The 19,274-nt window shown below is 44.8% G+C and overlaps 1 protein-coding gene across 1 annotated transcript in view; it reads right to left on the bottom strand.

Annotated features, from left to right (window-relative positions):
* LOC147718794 (uncharacterized) overlaps positions 1-19,013 on the bottom strand; it is a 121,221-nt gene extending 102,208 nt beyond the window's left edge. The window contains exon 1 of the mRNA XM_086918774.1: positions 18,851-19,013. Coding sequence (XP_086774900.1) covers positions 18,851-18,926 — 76 coding nt within the window. The 5' untranslated portion in view covers positions 18,927-19,013. The remainder of the gene's footprint in view (positions 1-18,850) is intronic.
* Between the last annotated feature and the right edge of the window lie 261 nt (positions 19,014-19,274).

Raw genomic sequence — 19,274 nt, 5'->3', positions numbered from 1 at the left:
TCAGAAAATTGCTGAAGACTTATCTATTCACTCTCTAGCTGCCTGTTTTTTTCTCCGCCCTCCTAGACTCTCTCTCCACAGCGCGGGGACATGCCGGGAGGCGTCACCAGGCGCTTTACAAACCCCTTTAATAATAATAATAAAAAATAATATTTGTATTGGGATTTGTAAAGCGCAGGAATCACCCCTGAAGGGGTATCTCCGTGCTATAGGAGCAGGTAAGTCAGATAAACATGGGAGACAGGTTTAAGCTCTGAACAATGCTGTTTTCAGGAGTTTCCTGAAAGTGAGTAAGTTGGAGCATTTGCGTAGTTCCTTGGGCAAGGTATTCCACAATTGTGAGGTTCGATGGACAACTGTTTTGCCTCCGGTTCTAAACCTCTTAAACTGGGGAACCACCAGCCACCTTTTACCTTCCGATCTAAGATGACGATTTGGACAGTAGATTTTAAATTGATCTGCCAGGTAGCTGGGGCTCGCACCATATAAAGCTTTATGGGTGAGACAACAAAGCTTAAAATTAATTCTCTGGCGGATGGGGAGCCAATGAAGTTGTTGTAGCAATGGTCCTGAGGAGGTGCGAGGTGGTGATTTTTAAGGCCAAGCGAGCCGCCACATTTTGTACAATCTGCAATTTGGTTAGTAGGGACACATTTGCAGTTGCCAGCAGTCCATTACAATAATCTAAGCAGCAAATGATCAAAGCCTGAATCAGGGTTCTTCGTACAGAGAGAGGCAGCCATCGGAAAACTCTGCGCAAAAGGTTTAATGTATGGTAACAAGTCCCTGCTGTGGTCATCACTTGGTCCTTCATGGATAACAACACATCTAAGCGTACTCCCAGGTTTTTGCCACCAAGGTAGGAGTAGGAGCAGAACCCAAAGTTGCAGGCCACCACCCAGGAGACCAGACATTCTGGGCTGACAAAACAACAACATTTCTGTCTTGGATGCATTTAGTTGCAGACAGTGGTTCATTATCCACTCTGCAATAGCTGACATCCCTTTAGTAAAATGCTGATCAACAGACTAAGAGTCCTTATCAAAGGACAAAAGCAATTGGGTATCGTCAGTGTAAGAAAAAGGAGTGAAACCGTACTCCCTAATAACCTTGGCAAGGGGGGACGACATAGATATTAAACAAAGTTGGGCTCAAACTAGAGCCCTGGGTCACCCCCTTAGTGAGTTTCAAGGTTTGGGAACGGCATGGACCAAAGTTGATGGTCTGGGTGCGTTGGTCAAGGAAACTGACCAGCCAATTAAGTGCCTGTCCCTGCAGACCGGCCTCCCTCAGTAGCAAAATAAGTTTCTGATGAGAGACTGTGTCGAGGCTGCTGTCAGGTCCAATTAGACTAGTATCACTGCTTTATTAGCATCCAAAGCCATTTTAGTATGTTCCGTAACCCGATTAAGGGTTGTTTCTGTGGAGTGGTTAGGTCTAAACCGTGACTGAGAAGGATCAAGAATGGCAAAGAAGCAACAAAAGTCCACAAAGACGAAGAAAAGTGCAGGAAGAAGCAAGACGTGCAGAAAGAACTAACAGAGGAGCAGAAGAGGCCTTGTTGTAAAATCATCCTGTGCCCACAACATTTTCAGATGGGTACTGGTGGTAACTGACTCTGACTAACCAGGCCTAGAACCAGAGCTATGCTAAAAGACACTTAGAATACAGTGAAAACACCTACATACACTAGGGAACACTATGCGCTGGGGTACCCCTGTGATTAGCATGACCTCCTCTGTAAGACCCTAGTACATAATAGGGCAGGGGGATTAAAACTACCTCTAAGTCAGAGGTGCAGAAATATGCTACTTAAACTAATAGTCGCGTTTGCAGAGTGGTGGAGAAAGGGAGCTGGGCGTCCAACCAACACTCAGGAATTCAGCTACGTAGGACTAACAGGAGGTACCAGGAGAGATTCTTGGCCCCCAAACTCCCTCAGGACGAAATTGGACTTCATTCCCCATCCCCTAGTCTGCCACAAGGCACGTTTGCAGAGTGGTAGAGAAAGGGAGCCATGGCCTCCGAAGACGTTTTAGAAATCCCACTGTGTGGGATTACTGGAGGAAACAAGAGGGGTGGTTGGCCCCCAAGGACATCCTCCGTGGCCAGCTTCCCAAACAATTACCTCCAGTCAGTCCCACACAGCAGCACAGGTAAGTACTCGTACCAGGCCACGCACACTTTGCCCACCACTCTACAAACGCGCTGCCTGACACGCTCTTGGATTGGGATTGAAGTCCCCTTCACTGCTGGGGGTCCTTTAAGGTTCAACAAGCCTACCTTTTACCTCCAGTAAGCACCACGCAGTGGGATTCATGAGAGGTAGACAAAGGCTATGCCCCCTTTCTCCACCACTCTGCAAATGCACCCCCTGGCGTGCTGTAAATTGGGGGATTAACTCCCCTTGATTCCTGAGGGTCCCTAAGGTCCAACTAGCTCACCAGGTACCTCCAGTAACCGCCACAGAACTGCGTTGCAGAGAGGTGTATGAAGGGGCGTGGCCTGGCCCACCTCTCTGCTACGCTGCGCAGTGGCACTTACTGGAGGTGCCTGGTGGGCTAGTTGGCCCCCAGGGGCCCTCAGGATTGAAGAGGAATTAATTCCCCAAATTAAAACGTGCCACAGGGCGTGTCTGCACATGTCACCTCAGGCCCCCCCTGCCTTCACCACTGTGCAAACGCACCCCGTGGCGCGTTTTAAGTTGGGGGATTAAGTCCGCGGCCCCCTTCCCATTCCAATTGTTTTATTGGGTTAAGGCCCTGGGGGATGGGGTCCCCAGGGCCCAAAAAAAGTCAAAAGAAGCGAGGGGCCACACAGCCCCCTTCCTAAAAAATATTTTTTTAAAACACCGCGATCGTGCCTGAGGCCTGCCCCCTCCTAGCAACACTCAGCAAATGCGCCCTGTGGCGTGTTTTAAATTGGGGGAAAATTCGACCATATCTCTCCACACTTGAAAGCATTAAACTGGTTACCGTACAAAGCCAGAATTCAACTAAAAATGGCATGTATCACCCACAAAGCACTTCACTACAGGACACCTAGCTACCTGGCCCAGAAAATTGAACTATCAGGAAGAAGCAGACCAGCGAGAAGTGCCAAGGAGTTTGTACTGAAACCACCCATCTTCCGGAAGAAGAAAACCTATGATAGAGCTTTCTCAGGAGCAGCACCCAGAATCTGTTTGTCGAGGTATTCCACTAGCTGAGTGTTAATATAACTCTCTGCCATTTTACTCATCAACGGGAGGAGTGAAATGGGACTGTAATTGTTTTTTCTTTTTAATAGGGAGTACTTGAGCGGACTTCCAATCAAGAGGCAGAATACCTTCGCTTAAAGAGGTGTTCAGAATCTCAGTCATTAGGGCGGCTAGAAGAGGAGCAAGCAGAGAATGTTTATGTGCTGGCAACACATCTAGATGTGAGCCGGATTTCGACGTACTAAGCACGGCTTCCACCTGAGAAATCTGAAAATCTTTGAAACCAACCAGGCCTGCAGCCAAATCCATAACTGTTTGAGAGCTATAGTCAATGGGCTCCGCGTGACAGGGATTTTGAGGAAATTGGTTATAGATCAAATTAATTGTATCCTCCAGGTGCGCAGGTATGTTGTCGCACACTTCCTGAGAGGGGATAATCTGTTGTGCGCAAGCTGAGGGCTTAGTAAAGGCGTTAAGGACTTTATATAGTTCCTTTGTTGAGGTTCCTGCCTGTTTCAGTTTTAGGATAACATTCTTTTTCCGTGCTATTTTTAAATTCTTGCGTTAGGCAACGAGAGCCAGTTTAAAGTTAGATCTTTCGCTATCTAACTGAGATTTGCTCCAGCTTTTTTCCAGGTCTTTACATCTGGATTTTTCCATCCGTAACTCGTCAGTGTACCAATATTCACTTTTTTCTGAGATTTATTAAGTCAATGTTTTAATGGAGCCAGTGTGTCAATTATGTCACTAATATTATCATTAAAAACCCTTAGCTTCATGGTGCTGTCCATATGTTCATTGTATATCGGCAGTGTATATATTTTGCTAAAAGAGGAATTCGTGACTTTGTGGCATTGTCTTTGAAGGGCCAACTTGCACAGCCTTTTTCAAGGAGTGGCTTTGGGGCACCACACATGGAGCTCTACTATCTATGTACCCTAGCACAATATGCAGCTCAATGGTATAGTCCCGCTCCTTTTGTGCCACACCTGGCCAGAGGAAAAGGTTACCTGGCCCGATACTTATTTTCTGGGGACGTGGACGGCATACTCAATGGCAGCATGTTACGCCAAAGCAAGGAACCGACTGGCTCGCTAGCTCGCAAAACCCCAGCTATACTCCCCGTTGATTCCTATAGACTATCATCCTTCTATCCAGGTAACACACAAAAAAGCCTGCAGAAAAATGCTTCACAGAGCCAGGGTGTCCTTCTAGAGTGATCCCTATACTAATGGCGCATTTGTCACTAGCAAACAATTTTTCAAACAGTGGCTACCGTCCCCATTACATTTGTTCTTATTCACTAGACTACAGCACAGTGTGCAAGCTGCTACCCCTGATTTCTCATAAGAACCCCATTCCATGGACACTTTACATGCAGTGCCTAAGGCTTCTACACAGAAGCTCCTAGTTTCCAACTTATACCATACAGCCCAACACAAGTCGCCACCCCTAGTTGGAGGAGCCCGAGCCAGCTAGGAATTGGAACTGGGAATACCTTTCACAGATGAACAGTAGCAAGATTGTTGTCTGCAAAATTGACACATTAATTCTAGCAGCAGACTTAGTATCATACACTATAAATGTCTACAGAGATTCTATTACACGCAAGTGAGATTATATCGATACAATTGTTGCCCGAATGACTGCTGTGCCCACTGGGGCATAGAGGGAGCGGACTTTCTCCATCTTGCATGGACCTGTGGCCCAATACAGGCCTAATGGGATGTCATGTGCCAGTGTCAATAGGAAGCCCCTAAACTTCAGAGGTATAACCAACCTCCTGGTAGCACCCACTCCCATTCCTTCTTCAATAGACACAATGGACCCCTAACTGGACGTCCAAACAGAAGTTCAAATGGGCTGTAACTAACCCCCTTCTGTGGAACCTCTCTGTAGGCAAAGAGAAGGCAGGGTAAAAGTATGTCCCATCTGCGCCTAACCTCTTCTGGGAGACCTTTAATCATGCCCTTGAGGGTTTTTTTGAACCTTTCGAATCAGGCTCAAGTTCCTCTGAGACAGTTCCTTCTTCAGGACTAAGATCATCTCCCTCAAGAGACTGATCTGTACTCCGAGTCAGGGGGAAAGACACTGCCTTACCCCTACTGCTCCTTCTCTTGGAAGGCGTCTGGTCCATTTTTCCAGGATCCAGGATCCAGGGTCTGTTCATTGGAAGACATTTTTGCCTGTGACCTAGTCATTGCAAACACATCTGCAGGGATACCCAACATTTCTGCATGAGTCCTGAGTTCCAGTTCAGCCCAATCTGAAATTTCTAAATCATTGCCCAACAAGCATTCAACAGGGAGGTCTGTACTTAACACAACCTTCTTAGGGCCAGTTACCCCTCCCCAGCTGAAATTAACAACTGCCAAGGAATGGTCTGTCCTGGTATTGCTAGCATGGGTCACTTGGTACATCTCACCAAGTATGATTTGCTCAGGGGCCACAAGATCTTTTGTCACCATTATGACACTTGCACCTGTGTCCCTAAATGCCAAGGCCTCTTTTCCATTCATCAAAGGCTGATGTCTGTATTTGCACAGATTACTTGGACTGACAAATAAGGAGGCAATATCCATGCCTCCATCACAGACCAACACAACCTGAGTTGGAACTATGACTAGGCCAGAGTCCATCTCAGACCCCAATGTTAACCCTAATACACACTTATTCTGAGTACCACCACTTGGAGCTGAACTAGAGGAAACAGTTACCTTAGGGGCAGTGGTGGTTGGAGTTGACTCCTTGGGCTTGTTACAATCACTTGTCCAATGAGTCTTCTGTTTACAGATTTGACACCATGGCTTTTTCTTGCCTTTTCCCTTGTTTGATTGCGACTCCTCACCAGTAGAATATGTTTGGGGCCCTTGAGAAGACTCCTGATCTTTACCCTTCTCCCCACCCTTATCTGAGGGTTTTGAAGCTTTTTTCTTGGAGTCCCCTCCTTTGTTCTGAACCTTCTGCCTCACCCTGGTTCTGACCCATGTGTCTGCCTTCTGATACAATTCTTGGGGAGAGGCCAGATCAGAGTCCACCAGGTCCTGATGCAACAACTGACTTTGACAATTATTAAGAATCTGCTCCCTCATAATTAAATTGTACAATCCTTTAAAATCACACACTTTACTGCCAAGTAACCAGCCTTCCAGAGCCTTAGTAGCACAATCTACAAAGTCAACCCAGTCTTGAGTCTGTGCCTTCTGGGTGTCTCTGAACGTAATCCTGTATTGTTCAGTGGTTAAGCCAAACCTATCAATCAGAGCACTCTTCAAGACTTTGTAATTATCAGCATCCTCTTCTCTTACAGTGAGGAGCTTGTCTCTACCTTTGTCTGCAAAGGAGAGCCACAATATTGCTGCCCACTGCTCTTGGGGGACCCTCTATACTTTACAGGCCCTCTCTAGTGCAGTTATCCATTTGTGGATGTTATCCCCATTCTGATAGGGAGGGACAATCTTGTTCAGGTTCCTATGGTCATGAGAATGTTCTCTACCTCTAGGTATACTGTTGCTGCCACCATGGGGCTCTAGCCCCAACTTTCTGGAAGCTCTCTGGAGCTTTAGGGTTTCCTATCTAAGGCCAAATGTTTTCTCTTGATTCTGAACTTAGCTCTCTCAAACTCAAGCAGTCTGCACTTCTGCTCATAAGAGAATCCTCTTTTGTGAGAAGCTGAGGACCCTACAGAAGTACCAGAATGATTTGACTCCTGAGAAGAAGATCTTGATCTTCTTGGTAAACTGCTAACTCTCCCTGGTGGAGTAAAGAGAAGGCCACTGGGGCCTTCTCCCCCACCTGAAGGAAACAATTGGAGTATCCAGGTTAGAATCATCTTGATCCTCTTGGTCAGCATTGGAGTCCATGTCATAGACGTTTTTACTTCCTGCCCTTTCCCCCTCTGCTGTCCCACCCACTTGCCTGTCCCATCAGACCCTGTGGTCTTTCTGAGATCATCTAAAAGCAAAGAAGTCTCTATGAGATGTTGAGTGTCTGCATGTCTCCCTGTATTCAGTTTCCTAGATGTACACATATTTCTAAATTCTTGGAATGAGAGATTGTCATACGTAGTTGGCAAGGAGCCACTGGGTTCTGCCCTAGAAGACATACTAGTGTTGTGTGGTGTAGGCACCTACCTAACCTAGTGGGAACTGAAACTCTCTTGAGTTGGAGAAAGGGTGTGCTAGACCCTTGACTACCCAACTCCAAGTTCAGTAGAACTTACTTATTCTAGTCTTGATTTATATGTACCTAATACCTTTAGTTGTTTTCAGTTAATCACTCAATGAGATTTATCTGGTAAAACAATAGCAAGCTTGAATCCCAACAGCTGCACACCATTGTGAGAAGTTGGCCTGGTATATGATGACCACTAATTATAGTGGGCACCTTGTACCAGTCCAAACATCCCTTATAGATGATTAGGTTAAAGACAACCTTTATTGAAAGCTATCCTAGTGGTAGCTATGGAGAGCAGACTTCAGGCTAGACTCAAAGCAATGTAAAGCAGTTCGTTTTACCAGATCAGAACCTTCTGAATGACCAAATGAAAGGAGAATCACACAAGGAATATATCAAATATATGTATTTATTACTAAACACTCTCTGCTAACCTCTTTATGAGATTAGAGAACAAAGCACACAATATTAAATCACTAGAACAACAGTAAATAGCACAATACACAGTGGGCTCCAAGGGGAGACTAAACCATATACTAAGAAGAAAGTGGTATAACAACCACAATTTGACTAGACACAGTTCCTAGAGAACGTAGAATTGCTGGAACCCCAAGGAACCAACCAAGATAGTGACATAGAAGACCCACAGACAAATTTGAAAGATTAAGGACACTTCGGAGAGGACTTTGAGCAAACCCTTTCAAACATAGACCATCACCCTTGTGAGCACTGGAGTACGTGTGTCACGTAACCCAGGGAAGCCGGGTGCATAGGTGTGATGTCGGGAATCTTCGTCATTTTCAATGGTGTGATGCTGAAAGGTGCTGCTGCTGTGAAGAGGAAAAATGTCCGGTGGAATCCAAGCCTAGATTCGAGGTGAGAAGAACCTGAAAGCAGAGGAGGCAGAGTCTGGGTCACTTCAGGGTGACCAGGGGTTCGGTAGACAAATGCCCACTGATGTCGAGTGCTTCAGGTGAGATGACGCAATGCTTGACTCTGCAGCCACGGGGACCAGGAGACGTCGACGAGGACCAAAGTACGGAGGTGAGCTGTCCCATGAAGGATGTCGAGTGCTAGGGGGTCAGTGTTCTGATGGAACACCAACAAGCCTTGGCAACTGCATTCCAGGCACTAGTAATTTCATTGACTTCAGGGGGGCGCTGTTTTTAGCAATAACATATGAGTGGCACTTTTGCCAAGTGGTAGTGAGAGAATCCGAGGAGGCGGACATGGAGTGTGGGGGCGCCAAAAATTATTGTTGTATGGGCACCACCAACGTTAAAGCTGGCCCTGGATGAAGCATCAGGTCCTGATTTGGTAACAGCAGTCCCACAAGGATTCGTAATAACCAGAAGGGATTGGCCAGGCAAAATGGGAGGGGGTCTGGCAATAATTTACAGAAACCATCTGAAAGCGTCATTTAAAGACATCACAATAGACAAGGAAGCTGAGGTCCTTTTGTTTAAGATATTGGCTACCCATGTATATTCATTCGCTGGGATGTTAATTTACCAGCCGCCAGGTTTCAGAACGAACTTTTTACACACCATGGGCCAACTTCTGGAACATAAAGTAACTTCTCAAAATTTTACCATCTCGGGCGATTTTAATTTTCATTTAGGCAATCTCCTCAATAACGACTCTAAGGCCCTCCTTGACTTAATGACTTGAGCAAGTTGTGACCGGTCCAACCCACATAGGGGTCACCTCTTAGACGCTATATTCACAGACTGCCCACTACTGAAATATAATCATACCCTTCAACTTCACTGGACAGATCATCATGCCGTGATGTTTACTCTTACTCTTCCTTTTCCAGCGGTTTCCAAGCACTTCCCAGTAAGCATCCATTCAAGCTATCAATGGCATAGGCTAGATAGTAACAATTTTCTCGCCCAGCTGAATAAAAATAAGCTGTGTTTTACAGAAGACCCAGAGGTAGCCTCACTTTAGTACGATCACTGGATAGCAGTAGCAGATAGCACTACTGTCCCTCTAAGAATGGGGAAAACCAGCAGGACAGTACCAACTGAACCTTGGTTTTCGGAAGAACTAAAGATCTCAAGAAGGCCCTGTCGTAGTCATGAAAGATGTTGGCGCAAACACCACAACCCTAATGAAAGGAACTATACGAGTCAAGCCTGACACAGCACAAAGAGTTGATTAAAAAAAATAAAAAATCGAAGGAGAAAAAAATTCCCCTAGGTATCCAATCTGTTATCACATGTTCGACCTTAGCCCAGCCTATTTCGGCAACCAAATCTACCGAATCCCGCTTTCCTAACTTCACACCACTTTCTCAAGAACAAACACTAAAATTTCTATTAGCAACAAAATCCGGCGCACTCCTCGATCCCTGCCCTCCTCCAGTAACCCATCTGTTAGGGGAGTCGGTTGCTTTGCCACTTATGGAGGTCCTCAATTTGGCCATTGAAATAGGGACCTTTCCAACATTGCGGAAGAAAACATAAATTTTACCTTTCTTAAATAAATCAAACCTAGATAAAACAAAATTAGGAAACTATCACCCCATTTCCCGGTTACCCTTACTGGCAAATGCATCATAGAAACATATGAATCAGGAAGTTACGGTTTTCATTGAGAATAATCACACATTAGATCCTACTTAATATGGCTTTAGAGCCCATCACAGCACTGAACAAGCCTTGATCACTGCAACGGAGAAAGTCAGATGTGCGCTTGATAACGGAGGATCAGCAGCCCTGATTCTATTAGGCTTATCGACCGCCTTTGATACGGTGGATCATGAAGTTTTAATTGACAGGCTCCTGGAAGGGGGAGTAGAAAACTTAGCGCTAGCATTGCTCAGATCCTTTCTGCTCATTCGAGAACAATTCATAGAAATAGTAGGCTACAAATCTAAATGGTTCAGGTTCCCGTGTGGTGTACCACAAGGCTCATCATTGAGCCCCACCCATTTCGATCTATATGTGGCTCCTCTGGCACGTATGATCAAATCCCACGGATTTGAATTGGTATCATACGTAGATGACACTCAGATTATTGCATCAATCTCAAGTAATAATCCTAAAATAGCACAGAACTTTAAGGAGTGTATGAGATGTGTCAGCGTATGATGGCCGAGAATTGTCTTAAATTAAACTCAGAATAAACTGAGATACTTCTCTTTGGGAAAGTCACTTCTTTCTGATCCTCAGAATGGTGGCCACCAGAGCTGGGAACCCTCCCAACTCCAGTTATTAAGGCAAAAAATCTTGGCGTCATTATAGACACCACCCTTTCCTTCTGTCACCACGTAAACAAACTCACTGCTTCCATCTATTACAGCTTAAAAATCCTGAAGAAAATTCTGCCCTTTATACCACCAGGCTTGCAGAAAACTGTGGTGGCAGCCTTAGTGCTTTCTAAACTTGAATATTGTAATGGAATACTAGTTGGAGCAAACACATCAGTAATAACAAAACTACAGGTTCTTCAGAATTCCACTGCTAGACTGCTCTTCGGGCTGTCCAAATACTCATCCGCTTAACAGGCCCTCAATACTCTGCACTGGCTAACGATTGAGAAGGAACTTTGGTTTAAGGCATTGTGTATCGCATTCAAGGCCTTACAGAACTCAGGCCCCTCTTACCTAATTAAACGCTTCCAATGGTATACACCAGCCTGCGCTCTCCGTTCGGCCTCCCTGAAGCTGGTGAGGGTACCATCCTCCCGCCTCCAAAGATGGGGTGGCAAAAGCTTCTTCAACATCACCTTTAGATGGTGGAACAAGCTACCTCTTCATTTAAGAAATTCCACTGATCTTCTGTCCTTTAGAAAAGGACTGAAAACGTGGCTTTACACACTGTAAACTGGGTTCGCACTTGCTCCCAGTCACGCAGATGCCAAGTGGACCTCCTTCACAAGTGCCTAGACGCCCCCCTTTAGTAGAGCGCTATATAAATACTTAAATAAATAAATACATTTAATAACAGCCTCTTTTTCATTTGCCAGCAGGAGACAGGTAGGTGTTTGGATCCCTTAATTCCTAGTGAGGACATTTTAAGCTTGTTTGCCGCCAACACGCAGGTTGTTTTGGGATCTTTTATCGACACAGGTGGCAGGGCACGGCCTGGCCTCCCCTTTATGGTTCGATTCTAAGTGTTCATGGGCCTGAAGGCGGCTGAAGGTAGCTCTGAAACAGGTGCCCTGGAACAAGGCCAGTGTGTTGCTCTGCCGTTGTCTCTACAAAGAGGCCTTGAAAGACTGTAGGCTCCAATTATAGAAACAGGTATGGGAAGATTGAATCAAAGTGGGCAAATTGAGTGATACAGCACTATTTTGGAAGATAAATAGCCCCTGTTTTGCGAAGCAAGGGAGACCAACCGTGTGCCATCATATTACTCGAGAACAGTGGGTTTCCCATTTTGAAAGTGTTTATAATGCAGGCCTTCCAGATGAGCGCCGTGTAGATATAATCCCTAGCCTCGTTAGCTTCTCCCTGGAGGAGGTTTACACGAGCATTGAGTTGTTGTCTCAGAATAAGGCTCTGGGCACCGATGGGATACCACTGGATCTTTTCCACGATAATATTGAGGTGTAGGCCCCAAATTTGACCCAAGTATTAAATGCGGCGGCCGTGAAAGGGATGTATGATGTTACAACGCATACTTTTACAACGCATACCTTTACAACGCATTTTTTACAATGCAACATCCATTACAACGCATTCCATTACAACGCATGCCATTACAACGAATTTTAAAAACTACCTTTACAACGCATTCCATTACAACGCATACTACCTTTACAACGCACACCATTACAACGCATACCATTACATTGCATGTATGGTAAGTATTGGATAGTGTAGGGGTAAAAATTACGATTCTAACTCCAGGGGGGTGCAACAGTCGGGTAAGTGTTGGATAGTGTAGGGGTAAAAATTACTATTCTAACTCCAGGGGGTGCAACAGTAGGGTAAGTGTTGGATAGTGTAGGGGTAAAATTTACTATTCTAACTCCAGGGGGTGCAACAGTAGGGTAAGTGTTGGATAGTGTAACGGTACTATGCGTTGTGATGGTATGCGTTGTAATGGTTTGCGTTGTAAAGACAGCGTTGTAATGACTTGCGTTGTAGTGGTATGCGTTGTAGTATCACCAACATCTATGCCAGCTTCTCTGACAACCTGACATCTGGCCATGATTTTATGGAAAGTGTAGATGTTAGTTCTACTGAGTCCTGCCTACAATGCTTCTCGGTTCCCCCTCCTGAAATGCTTATAAACATCTGTAAGAGCGTCAAATCGGGTTCCCTCGTGACCCGGCCCCCCCGAAAGTACTTAGAGAAAGTTTACAAGTACTAGAACCTTACTTTAGGCACGTTATCCAACTTTCCTTTTCTTCAGCATGCCTACCGCTAGATTGGAAAAAGGCAATTGTACTGCCAATCAAAAAGAAACTCAATGTAAGTCAGGATATCTTGGAAAACTTGAGACCGATCTCTCTCCTGCCATACCTTGCAAAAGTGGCCGAAAAAATTACCAATAAACAACTCATGGCTCACTTAGAAGCTAATAAATCCCTGCACAGCTCCCAGTCTGGTTTCCGGACTAACTACTCCACTGAGACAGCCCTCCTGAGAGCGACTGAAACTCTACGGGCAGGAGCTGACGAGGGTCATACGATGGCACTCATTATGCTGGACCTCAGTGCTGCGTTTGACACTGTAGATCACTCCATCTTGCTACAGTGTCTAAACCAGGCTGGGGTCACCAAGGCTGCACTCGGATGGCTCAAAGCCTTCCTCATAGATCGCAGCTTCCAGGTTCAGAGAGGAAATCTCCTCTCAGACAGCATTGCCCTAGAACAGGGGGTGCCTCAGGGCTCTGCCCTGAGCCCCACCCTGTTTAACCTTTATATGGCCCGCTGGCGGATGTGGTCCAATCGTACGGCATAAAATTAGTATCCTACGCCGACGATACCCAACTCCTCATCTCCCTATCCCAGGCACCCACCTTAGCAGCCGCAAACTTTAAAACTTGCATGCAGGAGCTTGCAGGCTGGATGAACCAACACTGCCTGAAGCTCAATGGCTCTAAAACAGAGGTTCTTGTGATGGGGGAAACACGGCTAGTTGGACTCAGGACTGGTGGCCTCCTTGTTTAGGCCCTCTACCTTCTCCTTGCAAGGAAGCAAAGAACTTGGGTGTATGGGTCGATCCCAAGCTTTCCTTTGATAGCCACGTCCATAAGCTAGTAGGGAAATGCTTTGGGGTGCTGAAGACCTTAAACCGTACTCTGGACCTTCTTCCTTTAGAGGCCAGACGCACGATGACCCAAGCTCTAGTCACCTCCCGTATCGATTACGGTAATGTGCTACTCTTAGGGACTACAGAGAAGAACATCAGAAAGCTGCAGGTTCTCCAGAACACGGCAGCGCGGCTAGTCCTCAGACTACCCAAAAGAACTGCCTCTAAGCCCACCTTGGCTGCTCTTCATTGGCTCCCTATAAAAAAGAGGATCCTGTTCAAAGCGCTCCTAATATGTTACAGGATAACCTCTCAGAAAGCCCCTGAATACCTGAAGGATCTATCTTGCTATCCCCTACGTACCCAACAGAGCACTTCGCTCCAGGGGAATTGGTCTTCTTAAAGCCCCCCGGATAAACAAGGCCAGAATGGGAGGGCGCTCCTTTCGCGCGCTGGTGGCCAAAAATTGGAACTCTCTCCCACTGAACATCAGACTTGCAGAGACTGAGACAATATTTAGGAAACTCTTAAAAACCCACCTTTATACCCTATAGGTCTCTCACTTTCTCCTGCTGCTCTCTCCACAGCGCGGGGACATGCCGGGATGGCGTCACCAAGCGCTTTATAAACTCCTTTATTATTTATTATTATTATGCGTTGTAATGGTTGCGTTGTAATGGCATGTGTTGTAATGGATGTTGCGTTGTAAAAGTTTTGTTGTAATGGTAGTGCGTTGTAAAAGTTGCGTTGTAAAGGTTGTTTCCCCGTGAAAGGGCCGTTGCCCTCCTGGTACACAACAACTATTATACCAATTTTTTTAAAGGGGAACAAAGATTTCCATTATTGATGCTGTAGTTAAGGTGTTGGGTCGGGTGCTTTTATCTAGACTCTCCATATGGGCTAATGATAACCATATTTTATCGGATGTTCAATTTAGCTTTTGCCCAGGCATGTCAGCAACGGACCAATACCTTAACCTCTATCTTTTAATAACCAAATATACAGTGACACAACTAGGTGCTCATTGTTTAGCCTTCATGAACTTTATGGACCTTATGTCCGCTTTCGATCAAGTTAACCAAAGCAAGCTGTGGAATATATTGATTTCCTTGGGAGTTGCCCCCCCCATTGTGCCACTACTTACGTTTCTTCATGCTCCCATGACGTCGGCTGTTAGAATTTCCCAAGAAGGGGCCTGCACCAATTATTTTAACTGCAATCGGGGAGTGCGTCAAGGCTGTATTTTAGCCGCTTTTTTATTCTCAATTTACATCAATGGCCTCGAATCTGCCCTTTTGGCTTTACAGTTGGATTCCCCCAGGGTGGGCAGGAGATCTTAGCCAGTTTTACTTTGTGCAGATGATGCGGTACTCATGGCTTGCACGGCTTGGGGCTTGCAGGTTTTAATAGATGGGGTTGTTGCTTTTATGGAAAGGCTGGACTTGGCTGTTGATTTTACTAAGTCTTATGCCGTAGTTGCTAGTCTTCGGGGTCTTCAGTTGAAAAATGTTAAAGCCAGCAGTCACACCCTAGCAAAGGTCCCAGTTTTCTCCTTCTTAGGAGTGCTATTTGATGATCAACTACAGTGGAGATCGCTTTTAGAGGAGAATTTAAGGGGTTTGAATAAAGCTATGAGCACTATTTTCAGTTTTGCTAGCAGATTGAGATCATGGTCGCCTGAGGTCAAATTGAAAGTATATCAGTCCAAAGTTATTTCTATGGTTTTATATGGCAGTGAAATATGGGGGTATGTTCCCTCACACAGGCTACAGGTGGCTGAAAATAAGTTTCTGCAGCAGATTCTACGAGTCCCGCAAGGCACACCAGCCTGGCAGTGCACGATGAGTTAGGGGTTGATTTTTTGGTGGATCAAGTGGCAATCAAACCTTTATTGTGCTGGATAAAGATATGGAAAAGTGAAAATAAGGGCTTACATCATTGAGAACTTGCCAACTGCCTTTCACTGGAGCATGGTAACAAAATCCCTTGACTACGTTATGCAAAGGAATCTTTTTATGCTCTAGGGAGGCCAGACATTTTTCTTGCACACAATACTATAGGTCCCGGAGATGTAAACATTGTGTAAAAGACCTACACCGTAAATACTCTTCTCCTCATCACAAAGACATTGAACTTAGGAAACCCTCTGTGAGGACTCATGTACTGTTAAAGTCCGTTTTGGGTATGGAACATTATCTTTTTTCTCTTACCAATGCTCATGATAGATTTGTAATCGTCTCTATTTTCTTTTAGCTTCCCGGCAAATTTTTCCAGTCAAATCAAAGAGGTCCCTGTGGTTGCAATACTAGATCTCCACAGGATGCGTTACTCTGTGTACTATTGTGCAAATTATTTTCCTTGCCAAGAAGACAATTTCTCCATCCCTTGTTAAAGAGTATGACGTTTAGGGATGCTAGAGCGGCACTTCTGTATTTACCACTCCTGTCAAATGCTTATACCCTCTGTGCTGTGACAAGTTTTTTGCAGGCGCTTAAAGATCTAGGCTCTCTAGACCTGAATAAACTATGTTTGGCCAGCATCCATGTGGTACCATTTAGATTTATGAGGTGTGTTGTTTATGAATTCATGAGGTTTTTTATCCTCTTTTAACTCTTTTAAAAACTGGTTGTTTAATAGTTGTATTTAATGTTTTAACTTATGATGTATATCTCCATCATTTAAATGTATGTTTGTATCTTTTATGGTCGCATTTGCTATTGAATAAAGAAATAATTATTATTATTGATTTTAGACCACATAACTCTATCCATTGGCCCCATAGTGGCTCAAATTTCCTGGCATATTCTCATGTGGTATATATCATCCTTCCAGCCCTCATTCAAGTGACCATTCCTGCAATCCATTGTTCCTTAGTGGGGACACCCTGAGCCCTCCAGACCCACCCTATGTCTCTCTTTGATACCATTGAGACCCAGCAAACAGAACAGTGGTTTCTTGCGGCCCAGGTCATTACCCCCATCCCCACCTGCACTCCCAAAAGCATGAATTAGTGGTTAAACTGAATCTCCTCTTCTAGTACGTCTCCTAACTCTTTCCGCATAGTTTAACAGTATTTCTGTATCTTCGAACATTCCCATATTGTGTGGTAAAATGACTTGATATATACTTTGGAATGTAGACAGTTGGGCAGTGGGATTGTGTCACATGCTATGTAAACTCCATGTAGGCTTGTTCCCATCATCGCCAGAGGCCTCCAAAGACATCATGGCTGTACTCATTATGTAGAGGATATCACCCCCCTCCCCAGGGGTCCAACCAGCGGGAACATGTCAGGAAGGGAGGCCCAGTCCACCAGCTTAGTATGCAGGTCATATCTCAACTGGGTATATTTGTAATGTTGCGTGTGTGAGAGGTCCTATTCTTCTTGTAAACAGACAAAGGATTTGAGTGCCCCATCAGTCATCACCCACCCCTAGGCTGACTATACCTCTCACTTCCCACAGAACAAACCCCTGTAGTTCTCTGACTTCACATATTGTTTCTTCCCTACAGAACGGTGTGGTCTTGTCGGCCTTCCCTTTCCACCCCACACCTCAAATGCCATCTCCGCATCAGCGCAGATGATCATCAGAGAGTTGGGGGTATAACCTCGTAACCCTTTTTCAGATATCAGGGTCTCATCAGGACAGAGGAACCTGGGGAGATAAGGTGATTAAGAAATGATTGACCTGGACTTAGATTATTCATAAAGTGAGGTGTATAAAAGATGGTACATACTGATGGTTGGTGGGTTGGTCTAGTACTATCAATTAGACTACTAGACGGCCAATGCTGGTATTTGGCAGGGGCATGGATATCAATCTTGCTGCGTTGTACTCTGTGGGGTAATAAGAGTAGTGCTAGTATGTACCATCTTTTATACACCTCAATTTATGAATAATCTGAGTCCAGATCAGTATTTTCTTAATCTCCTTAGCCCCCCAGGTTCCTCTCTGTCCTGATGAGACCCTGATATCTGATAACGGGTCGAAATATCGTAGACACCAACAAAGACAGACCTAATTCCTGTGTGAATTAAAACTGGGATTGATCCCACTTTATTTCAAAATATATGCAATGCATTTTGGCTGTCTTTAACCAATATACCATGTATGTTTGTTCACATTGTCACTTTTACTTCTTTGATAGTTGTGGTTCTTAGCACTTGGAGTCCTCAGGCAATATCTTTTCACCACTCACCTGACTATTTATTGTGTGACTCAGAATCTGGGATCGATCAAATAATAAACTTTGGTTCGGCTGAATCAAATGTATTCTAAATACTCACTGTTTTTTTCATTAGGATTAAACCATAACAGAATTCACTTTCTGTAGAAACATTATTGGTTTCTTCCAAGGGGGAACACCTGCCTGCTCTTGAAAAAATGCTGTGGTCCACAATCACAAAGGGAAAGGGTCCCCTTAGGACCCCTTACCATTTGCGAATGGGTTACCACCAACTTGAAGTTGGTGTTAACTGCAAATGATTTGCAACTGCATTCCCGATCACAAAATATTCCTACATACCAGTGCGCCTCGCTATTAGGAACGGACGCCCTTAACACGCCCCTTCCTTTCCTAATAGCGGCTCACAAAGCCTATTTTGCAAGTCGGTAATAGGTTATTGACTGGCATAATAGGGTTGGTACATGCCAAAAAGCATTTTACCGGTTGCACATGGCCCGATGGGCCGTTTGTGAGTGGTAAAATGCTTCATACATCTGGCGCCTGACCCTTTATCCTTGTTGGGAGTGCACAAATACTGTGACTTAAACGCAAGTATGTGTAGGAAGAGAGGGTAAGCACTAAAGGGTCGAAACGCATTTCACATTTGGAATTCTTAGCCCGAATTAAGAAAATAATAGGAAGCAAATACACGTATGATGATCACTAAACGCTAATTACCAGATCAATTGTATTTACTTTCTGCCATTGTGAATTGCCCCTCTGAGCTTTATTTCATAGTTACAAATAAATACATTACAAGGCCATAATATGTCACATTTTCTAAAATAGTATTTTTCACTCATAAATGTAGTCATAATATAAAAAAATATTTCATATGTGTCCATGAAACGGCACAACTTCCATTAAGAAAATACTTGAGTAAAATCTATTTATTGCACAACAGACTGTATTCATGGCGATCGTAAAAGCTTCTCATAATATGCGAAAACAATGAAAAACGTTTTCATTTCAATGTACAATTATAGAGAAAAAGTGCAGGTCAGAAACGAGTCACTGAATTTAATTTAAACACTTACGATCCGAGGCCTGTGCAGCTAGCAAACTACTGGACAACATCAAAGCAAGGAGCAGAAATCCACGGCAGTTCGCCATGCTGCTACCTGCAGGTGCGCGTATTGACAGCAGGTCCTCAAGCACAGCTGAGCTGCTTAGCGCGAGCACTTCCTTATAGCATGCCTGAGAGGGAGTTTGGACTCGGTTTATAGCATCCACTGAGAGAACATTACTGATTAACTTGTCGTGGTCGTCACGGGGCCTTTCCCAATGCTTGAGCAACGGAGCATTGTCTAACAGTGAACGTGTAAGAGCTAGTGATGCTCAGCAGGGTGGGACCGCCCAGCCCCAGCACTCTCGGGGCCTTATTTATGAAAGTCTTGCGCCGCCGGTGCGTCACTTTTAAAATGGGAAAAAGTGACGTACCAGTGGCGCAAAGCCTTCATA

This window comes from Lissotriton vulgaris, chromosome 4_1 (assembly GCF_964263255.1).
Source record: "Lissotriton vulgaris chromosome 4_1, aLisVul1.2, whole genome shotgun sequence".
NCBI classification, from domain to species: Eukaryota; Metazoa; Chordata; class Amphibia; order Caudata; family Salamandridae; genus Lissotriton; species Lissotriton vulgaris.
This window is presented reverse-complemented; position numbering and strand designations above follow the sequence as displayed.